This window comes from Dromaius novaehollandiae, chromosome W (genome assembly GCF_036370855.1).
Source record: "Dromaius novaehollandiae isolate bDroNov1 chromosome W, bDroNov1.hap1, whole genome shotgun sequence".
In the NCBI taxonomy this organism is placed as follows: domain Eukaryota; kingdom Metazoa; phylum Chordata; class Aves; order Casuariiformes; family Dromaiidae; genus Dromaius; species Dromaius novaehollandiae.
The window spans coordinates 19917222-19926939 of NC_088130.1; the positions used below are offsets into that span (position 1 = coordinate 19917222).

The 9718-nt window shown below is 50.3% G+C and overlaps 1 protein-coding gene across 2 annotated transcripts; it reads left to right on the forward strand.

Annotated features, from left to right (window-relative positions):
• Positions 1-340: 340 nt before the first annotated feature.
• On the forward strand, positions 341-9508 carry LOC112978779 (sphingosine 1-phosphate receptor 3). 2 transcript variants are annotated; one of them, XM_026092493.2, is made up of 2 exons: positions 341-1365; positions 6333-9508. In XM_026092493.2, the coding sequence occupies exon 2, from the start codon at positions 6511-6513 to the stop codon at positions 7654-7656; it is 1146 nt and encodes a 381-aa protein (XP_025948278.2). In that variant the 5' UTR covers positions 341-1365; positions 6333-6510; the 3' UTR covers positions 7657-9508. The 2 variants fall into 2 exon arrangements, with proteins under 2 accessions (XP_025948278.2, XP_064356970.1); XM_064500900.1 differs by lacking the exon at positions 341-1365 and adding an exon at positions 1613-1752.
• Positions 9509-9718: the final 210 nt, after the last annotated feature.

Below are 9718 nucleotides of genomic sequence, written 5' to 3' on the forward strand. Positions count from 1 at the left end.
GGAGCTCAGCCTGCGACCTCCCGTTGCTATGAAAACTGACCCTTTTTCCTAGCCTTTGCTTTCTGTCTTTTCCTTGACAGTCAATCCTTTTATCCCAGGATAAAAGGGGGTGCAGCTGCAGGGGGTGCCGGGCGGCTGCCAGAAACTGCTGCTCGTTGACCTGCAAAAATGTCAGCAGCTGGACACTCCTCCGGCACCGCGTGGCAAGATCTGTTTCTGGTGATGGAGGCACCAGCATCTCCCTGGGGCGGGAGATCCTGGGGCATGCTGGTGGGACTGCTTTGCTCTAGGTACTTCACAGGCAAAGAAGGGCTTCAGATGGCCAAGGCCGCTTGGGGAGGTCTCTGTCAGAGATGACACGAGCTGCACCATCCATGCACCACTTCCGGTCCTCTGCAGGGGACATCCGTCCTACTGTGGGGCCTTGTAGGAATGGGCTGCTACCAGGTGGTGGCAAGCCAGATTGAAGAAAGCCAATCAGATCCATGGCAGGCCTTGTCTTGTGCCCTCTCCTAGGACAGTCTGATGAGGATGACTATTTCTGGCTCCTTTCTTGAAGGTGCAAAAAAGCAGTAAAGGCAAAACAAGGAAATAGGGAAAGGACGGACTTGTGCGACCTGGGACTTGACGGCATACTGCCAGTGGCCTCTAAGGACTACAGAGCTTCTGGGGCTTCTGGGGACAGAGGTTTGCAGGGAAACTGTTGGACAACACTTGTCTGTGCAATGAGGGACCTCTATTCAGAGGTCAGAGTCTGCTCTGCTGTAAAAAGTGGTGCGTGCTTTCATCTGGCATGGAAGAAGTTTTCCACTCCCCCTTCCTGCCACAGAAGAGAGCAGCTTGCACGAGCACAGGCGATCAGCGGCCAACAGAGACGATGCTGGCACCGCCACTGCTTGCCAGGGTAGCCATGCTCAGTGGGGCCGTAACCACGGGCTCCACTCACTTCCAAGGGTCCTTGTGTCTTGCGCCCTGTGCAGTCCCTGCCGGGGACTACAAAGGTCCTACACCAAAAGTGTTTCCTCCGTCCCCTTCAGTAGATTAAAAGCAGTCACCAAAACCCGCCACTTGTTCTGGTACTTGGGCTCTGTTTGAACTTGCGGCTTTCTAAAGACTAGCTCAGCTTTCTTCCAGGACGTCTCTCCGCCCGGGAAGGGGAGTGCAGGCAGCGCGACAGCTGAGCCCGTGGCACGAGTCCCAGTGTGACGATGCTCCGCTCCAGACGGGAGGCTCCCAAGAAAAACACCGACTGCAGCGCGACGACCGGGCAACCCCAGGCGCAGGGCTGCTGCAGCGCTCCCGTTCGCCAGCTCGCCGGAGCGGCTTCTGACGGAAGGCTTTGCCGTACCCACAGGCGCCTGGCAAGTACGTCTAGTCCGGAGACCCCGGGGTGTCAACCTTCGCTTTTCACCATTTTATTCTGTTGCAGGGCGCCGCTCCCGCCCCCGAGGCAGCCGGCGTGCAGCCGCTCCGTTTCGGCCAGCCGCCCCGCCGGGACGGGCCCCGCCAGCCCCGGGCGCCAGCGCAGGGCGGCAGCAGGGCTCCGCGGCCGCCGCGGGGGCGCCGGGGGCGGCGGGCCGGGCCGAGGGGCCGGGCCGGGCCGGGCGGAGGGGCCAGGCGGAGGGGCCGGGCCGGGGCGGGGCAGGGCGGCGGGGCCGCGGCCGGGGCGAGCGCAGCCCGCGGGGCCGCGCCGGGCCCCGCCGAGCAGCGCGGGGCGGGCGGGCTCCGGCGCCGCGGCGGCAGCAGCAGCAGGTAGCGGCGCGGTGGGGCGCGGTGGGGCGCGGAGGGGCGGGCGGGGGGAGCCGCCGCCGGGGCGGGGGTGCTCGGGGCAGCGGCGGGCGCTTCGCGGGGTTTCCGCGCGCCGGGGGCTCGGCTCAGCGCTGCCCGGGGGGCTGGGGAGTGGGAGCGCAGGGGCCGGGTGCGGTGCCGAGCCGGGCTGGGGGCTTGCTGCAGCGGGCGGGGGGCTGCTGCTCGGGTCGCTCGGGCAGCGGCTTGGTCGCCGCGGGAGGCTCCGCCGCGGCGCCGATGTGCAGCCGCGTGCTGCATTTCGCCGGTGCGGGGAGAGGGGCCGGGCGGCGGGAGCGGTGAGGGGAAGGGGCGGCGGCGCCTGCCTTGAGCGTGCCTGAGCGCACGGGGGGGACCGGCCGGCGCTGCTGCCGTGCGAGCCACGCGCGTGCGGTGCGCGGGGTTGCAGCCTGCGGGCTGGTGGCGTCCGAAATGCAGAAGCCGAGAAAAATAGCCGTTTAGTAAAGGCTTTTCCTAGGCCATGAGTTGCCAGCACATTCATTTGAAAGAAAGATCTTTCTGAAGTTTATTTGAGTTGTCCGAGACATTGTTCTGCAGCAGCTGTTTGTCGTCTGAACTCCGTTTGCATCTAGCGCAGCTCAGTTTCAGAGTGGAAATGTGGATTGAAGCACGCTGTTGTTCTCCAAAGCCCTTTCTGTCCTAAAATTTAACACTGCTAGGGTGTGCCTGAAAAATTACACGTGTTTATTTTGCATCGGTAAAGGCTTTAAAAATAAAGGAAATTTACCCAAGTTGGGCTTTGAATATGCATTCTTGTCCCCCTCCTTTGCCTCCCTGAAAATTGTCATTTGTGGCCACAGCGTGTGGCTGTGCGTGGAGAAGGGAGAGGAGGAATGTGTGTGTGCTGGGGGGAGGTTCGGTCTCCCCGGTCGGGTCTTTTCGTTGATACTTGGGAGGCAGGAAAATACAGTTTGCAGCCGAGTTACCGTTCGGTTGCAGCTGGGTGTGCTGAGTGTGTCGCCTAACACGGTCCGGTGCAGGCAAAAGTAGGAGAGAGTAAGTTAAATCCTGTTCTCACTTGTGCCTTACAAATTGCTCTGACTTCAGTGCGAGTGAAAGTTGAGGGCAGTTTGGCTTCCAAACCAAGTTCTTGTTGGCTCTTCCTACTGCAACGCGCCGGGTGGCTGCGGGGAGGGTCAGAGAAGTCCTCGGCTCGCCGGGGGGCTCCTGCTGGGGCGCCGCTGTCCCTGCTCGGGGCAGGGCCAGGTTTGCTGGGGAGGGGGTGTGGAGGGGGCTCGGCGTCCCCCTTCGTGCCGGCCCGGCACTGGCAATTGGTGGCAGAGGCGCCCCGGCAGCCCCAGGGCCCCCAGCAGCTGTGGGGACCGCGAAGCCGGCGATGGGGCTGGGAGGCTTCGCCGGGCCTGCGGATGGCCCCATTGTGCCCCGTCCGGCTGCAGGGAGCACCGAGGTCAGCTGAACTGTGGCGGGAGGTGACGGAGTCGCCTCTCACATGGCCGCCGCTTCCTTTATTTGGGCAATTTGGCAGTCGCCCGTTTGGCCGCAGCATCCGTGAGGAAGCGTAGCCGGATCCCTCCTCCGCTTCGTACCCCGCGGCGCGGTACCCGGCGGAGCAGCAATAGGGATGCTCCCAGCAATAGGGATGCTCCCGCTCGCTTTAGAGCGAGTAAAGCTGATTTCCAGCAGTATCGAGGGCTTGGGGTACTGAGGTACCTCACCAAGGCAATGCTCAACACGCAACGGGCCGCACGCACGCTTTTCAGGTCCTTTTTTAAGAGGCCAGGTTGAGGTCCAAACTTTGCAAATAGTGACCAGTCCTTTGCATGTGGCCAGGACAAAGGCGTTTCGAGGAAGAAGCTGTAGAGCTGTCAGGAAGCAGTGACACAAATATGCAGGAGCTGGCTGTTGATGTCTTGTTATTATAATATGCAACCAACTTTATATTTGCTGGCTATTAAAAATGAATGGTTTTCTTGATTTGCTGGTTCCAAAGCAGGAAAAAAATGAGAGCATTGTTTAAAAAGTAATATGGCCAAAAATATTACCTTGAAATGCTGCTGCTGGAAAAGAATAAATTTCAATTCATTACACTGTTATTTATATTAACTTTCCAGTGGCCTGCCAGCGAGAGCCACTCTCCAAGGGTCCTGACGAGTGATACCGCTTCTTGCAGATGGTGGCAGCGAGACCCGTCTTGTAGCAGGGACCTTGTAAAACTGTTACAGCCTCCTCTGCCTTGCCACAAGGCTGCCCAAGGCAAAGATTTACTTTTCCTGTAATCCTAAACTTGCTGCAATGACATTAACAGAAGTCGTTAGGAGCAATGGAAGAGGAGACCTGGTGTGTTTTCAGCTGATTTTGGTGCCTTCAGCTGGGGGAGCTGGTCTAGCGCCGGTGCCCTTAGTAGAGTAATGACAGTTTGAGCTGCTGAGTGGTGGCTGATAAAGTCCAATGTCTGGCATGTCATTTTCTTCATGGAAAGAAATATATTTGTCCCTTGATCTAGCAATAGGATGACTTAGCTTGGAGAAGCCTTACTGAAATTTTTATTTTGTTGCATGTGCTGCTCTTGAATGCTACTGCGTATGACTCCGTTGTGCAGCCATTAACTGATCTGATGAATGTCGCTGGTTGAGCTGTGGCTACCAAATACTTTTCTGGTCAAATATAATTGTTTATTGTACAGCGGGAAGCACTTGCGATTCATACGGCTACACTGACATTTTGTTATAAGCCAATACAACGAGAGGCTGTGATGGTTTCTGTGATAACAGTGGGCAGATTGTAACCGAGTTACAACTGCGCTGAACCTCGGCTGAGGTGAAGCTGCTCTGCCGAAGGGCTTCAGAAATGCTTCAGACAAAGCGTCAGCGACTCGAGGGCCCCAATCCGTCCCTGGGAAGCACATGGGGAGGGGGGAGTCTCATGATCAGAGACACGACTTGGGATGCCGAAATTCAGCTGTGTTTATTGGAGAATATGGGCCTTGTCTTGGGCCTGTGTCTCTCACCACAGTAGTTCAGGCCTAACACCTAGAATGGGCAAAATATAATAATAGGTAAATTACTCTCTCGGGAAATAATTTTAAAACTTCTTGAATGTACTCATGGATTCAAAGCAAGTCACCGTAGGCTTTTGGTCAGATTATTTCTTTGCTGAAGGAGAGAATCCAGCGAAAGGGAGGGTGGGGAAAAGGGCTGTGGGTCACCCTGTAAGTCCCTTAGCATTCATGTGGGCTGTGGTTTGCTCTTCCCCTCTTCCAGAAGGCACTTGAAAAAGCCACTCTTGCTTTTCAAGGGCCCAAATCAGGACGCTGGAGTAGCAGTTCCTTTCGTGTTTTTATGATCTTCAGAAACTTATCTATTTTCCAGTGAAAGTACAAACATTTATGTGGTAAATTTAAGCCTGGTGACAGTAAGCTTGCCTGTCTGTGTTACCTAGGGTAATTCGGAGATTCCTTGGGGTCTGGAGATCACAGGTTGAAAACTGTGGGTGCGCTGGACCCTGGGGGGTGCTGAGGTGTCTCAGTTTCTTCTCTCGATACCCTTCCTTTGAAGGTGTCTTCCACATGCTTGCAAAATGTTCGTCACCCCTGGGTGAATAGTATGGTGAGGTCAGGAGCTCTAGCTCTTAGGGAGTTCCCCAAAATAAGCTCTTTCATTTTGGACCAAGAGAAGGTGCTCTCCCACTCAGCACAACCTTTTATTTTTGCAGTTTTCCCAGGAAAAAAAAATGGAACATTTACAAATTTGGTTCAGATGAAACTAGTTCTCTCCTCATCCCCATCCTAGTTGGATTTTCCTGGCCAAAAAATTGGCTGTCCATTCACTCTTACTGTTTGGGGCATGAGCACTGATTCTCATTGGAGTGTGCAGCATCTAAACTGTGACATTTCTTGTACGATCTTAAGCACTTCTGACATAGCCTGGTATTTTTGCTAAGCTGTGCAGGTCCCTTCCAATATTTATATATGGCAATGGAAAAAAAGACAACTAGGAGAATCTGCTGGGAAAACGCAATATATCAGAGTCCATGGGAAAACTTTGCGGTTAGACCAAGTCATAATTTAAAGAAAAACCAAAGTAAAAAAGGACAATCGAAGATGTTATAACATGCTCCTTTTTTTAAATATTAAATATACATGTTGTGTACAAAAGCAAAGGGAAAACAAAAGTAAAGTTGACCAAAAAGCCCAGTGTTATGAAATTACTTTTTGTCTGGGTGGTACTTCCAGAGATGTGACTTAATATGTTTATCTGAACAACGGCAGGAGAAAGCCACCTAAATTGAGTAGGAAGTGGGATTGATTTTATGGTGACTGCCTTTCAGAGCATCTCCTTAATTATAAATAGCCTGATTTTGTACTGTTAAGCAGTTTCTCGAGGTGCCCTCATATTCCCGTGGCAGGGCTGTGCTCATGTGGACCATGACGGACAGCTTACCCAGGGCCACCTCGATGGACGCGCAGTCTATGTCCCCCTCACCACGGCAGCAGCACTGCGTGGGGGCTGCAGATGACATCAAATGCCAGCGAGACTGATGTGGCCGTCTGCTGTTTTTATTTTCAGGGCCTGGTTTGAGAGCTGCTGTCCCGAATTACCATGCGAGGAGCGCTGGAGCCTGGGGTCCCTGCTGCCTGCCCAGAGGAGTGCTTGGAGGAGCGTGGCTTGATCTCCCTCTTGTGGAAAATTATTGGAACTAAATTCGTGCAATATTAAAGAGGCGAAGAACCGCATCGGCTGGCAGATGATGGCAGCCATCACTGTGTCACCTGCCGCTCTCGGTGGCCCCCAAGGAGGAGAGGAGATGGACTCTCTGATCGTGCTGCATTACAATTACACAGGAAAGCTTATTCTCAGAGAAAAAGCAACTGATAAGGTAGACCTGCCAACCATTGCTTTTCTCATCCTGTGTAGCTTTATAGTCCTGGAAAACTTGATGGTGTTGATTGCCATTTGGAAAAACAATAAATTTCACAACCGCATGTACTTTTTTATTGGCAATCTAGCTCTGTGTGATCTTCTAGCCGGGATCGTTTACAAAGTAAACATACTTATGTCTGGGAAAAAAACTCTTAGCTTGTCGTCCACAATCTGGTTCATTAGGGAAGGCAGCATGTTTGTTGCCCTGGGAGCTTCCACTTTCAGCTTATTAGCAATAGCCATCGAGCGGCATTTGACTATGATTAAAATGAGGCCTTACGATGCGAATAAGAAATACCGAGTGTTCCTGCTCATTGGAACATGCTGGCTGATTTCGGTCTCCTTGGGTGCCTTACCCATCCTCGGTTGGAACTGTATAAACAACTTACCGGATTGCTCGACAATTTTGCCTCTTTACTCCAAGAAGTATGTTGTGTTCTGCATAAGTATCTTCATAGCCATTTTGGTAGCTATCGTTATCCTTTATGCACGTATCTACATCCTGGTGAAGTCCAGCAGCCGCAACGTCACCAACCACAGTAACTCCGAGCGCTCCATGGCTCTCCTTCGGACGGTTGTGATCGTCGTTGGCGTCTTCATTGCCTGTTGGTCGCCGCTCTTCATTCTGTTCCTCATCGATGTGGCCTGCAGGGTCAAGGAGTGCTCCGTCTTGTACAAAGCCAACTGGTTTATTGCTTTGGCCGTCATCAATTCTGCAATGAATCCCATCATCTACACTTTGGCTAGTAAGGAAATGCGTCGGGCTTTCTTTCGCCTTGTTTGTGGCTGCCTGGTGAAATCCAAAGTGGCCAGATCCTTGCCTATTCAGCCCACGCCAGATCACAGTCGAAGTAAATCCAGCAGCAGCAATACCCAGAAGCCAAAGGATGATTTCCCACAGATGAATGTTCCCTCATGTATCATTGAGAAAAATGAATCTTCATTTCACAATGGAAACTTCTGTAAATAAAAGACTCCTCAAGACAAAGACTTTTCTGTGGCTTTTAGGGTTAATCTACAAATGGAGTTCCAATGTTCATGCACTTAAATCATAGGGGAAAACACTAACCACTTATTTAACTTTGAGGACTTATTTATCAGCAGTCATTTGCTTTGGGTATTCATTCAGCAATGCACCTGATTCAGGAAAACTTTTCCTGCTACCCACCCAACAGCCAGGACAGAGTCCGTGCATGTCCAATGACATTGTACACCGCGATGGCATTGCATATATGTGGTTAAATATGGCACTGCCTGATCTTGCAAGACATCTATAAAATCTATCAGAAACATCACCATTCTGAACACTGCCAAGGATCAGAAAATGAGCCTGATTATTGCTGATTGGGAAAAAGGCTCATTACATATGTTGGCAATTATAGTTCTCTATACGTATCTTGCTGTTATGTTAATGGCCTTACATGTATGTGGTATAAATATCTGTATATTTGTACAATTCCTTATTAAAAAGTCATTGTTTGGCAAGAGTTTACAATATGCTAAACATCGTATTGCAGTATACAGTGTAAGATGACAGATTATACAAGTAGATAGATGTGTTTCAAAGAGGATGTTTGAAAACATATGAAGAAGTAGCTTTAAACTGACAGAGGAACTTTAACATGCCATATCAATGCAGTATTTTTATTTTTTCACTGTTACTCAAACTTTTCATGTTCATTGAAAGACAACATGATGGTTGTCACTGTGACATTTCACAACTTATTTTAAACAAACAGTAGTAAATAACAAACAGTAGCAAATAACGATTGAGAAGGGATATATACGTTTGTTATTTAAAATAGTTAAAATGTGACCCAACAATACACATATATCAAGTGTATGTACTATCTCAATGCATATATTTTTACTTACTATTTTCAATGTATTTAAAAATGTATGTCAAACCCATGTAAACCTGTGTACATTGTGAATGCACTACCTAAGCTGAGATTCTTCAGTTCTGAAAGGGAGAAGTATCATTTCAGAAAGCAGTGAACCACAGCTAGGTTTCCTTGGGGATTTCCTAGTTTTCTCTCCAGGTGCTACCGTGGCATGGGATCGTATTATGGATTCGGTCGGGGAAGAAGTCCAGCTAGCAGGACAAGATCCTACTGTTTGTTGGTGGGACCTTATGCTTCTCCAACCTCTGGGTGCTTTTGCAGACCCAAGCGGGAAGACGCAGTACAGCAGGATAACGGTGAGGCGAATAGCTCCGTATGTACCCGACCCTGTCTTGGATCTGGAATGGGAGCCCATTCAGTTTGGAAGATCTTCCACCTTTCCTGGAGCCCCAAACTTACTCTTTAGAGAGGTTGTTCCAGAGAAACCTCTATGCAAACAACTGCGTGGTTCATCGCTGCCTTACCAGGCTCCATTCAGGATGGTGGTCCGCTTCAGAGGGGGCTCCGGTGACCTGTAAGGGTTAAGACATCATAAACATCTGGGGTCAGGTCCCCATGAACGTGGTCCATGGTACTTCCATCAACAATACATCAGGGCTGGAGGCTTCAGTGGAGATTGAAGGGAAATGCTCAAATGAGTTCCGATCGTCTTTCGACAGGAATGTAACCATCCAACTTTCTTGGGCTCTTGTGAAGATTCCTGTTTAATGTCTCAAACCACACCTTGCCTTATGCACAATCAAAAGTTGAGGGTTTTTTTTAAGTTCACAACTTGTATAAGTTGATCCTTAGCTTTACTCCTGTCTCAATCATTTAAAGCAACAGCATTAAAAGACTCTTTCCAAGTATGTACAGTGTATAAATCATGTAATGTATGTAGCAAAAGCCTTTAAAATATAGAGGTTTGCATTGTCATTATCTTTTACGTGGTAACAGTCTACTTGTAAGTTTTGTGCTGTTAGACAAGTATAAGAACAAAGGAAAACAAAAACTGCATTTGAAAGAAACAACTGCAAGATAGTAGTAAATGTGAAATAATTTCTACCAAAAATGTTGAAAAGCAGTGCGCATAGAGAAAAAGAGCAAGCCAAGCTAAGCATGATAAAGGAGTGAAAACTGTAGAAATAC

Coding starts and splice junctions, on each gene's coding strand:
- LOC112978779 (XM_026092493.2), top strand. CDS start 6,511: ATGATGGCAGCCATCACTGTGTCACCTGCCGCTCTCGGTGGCCCCCAA.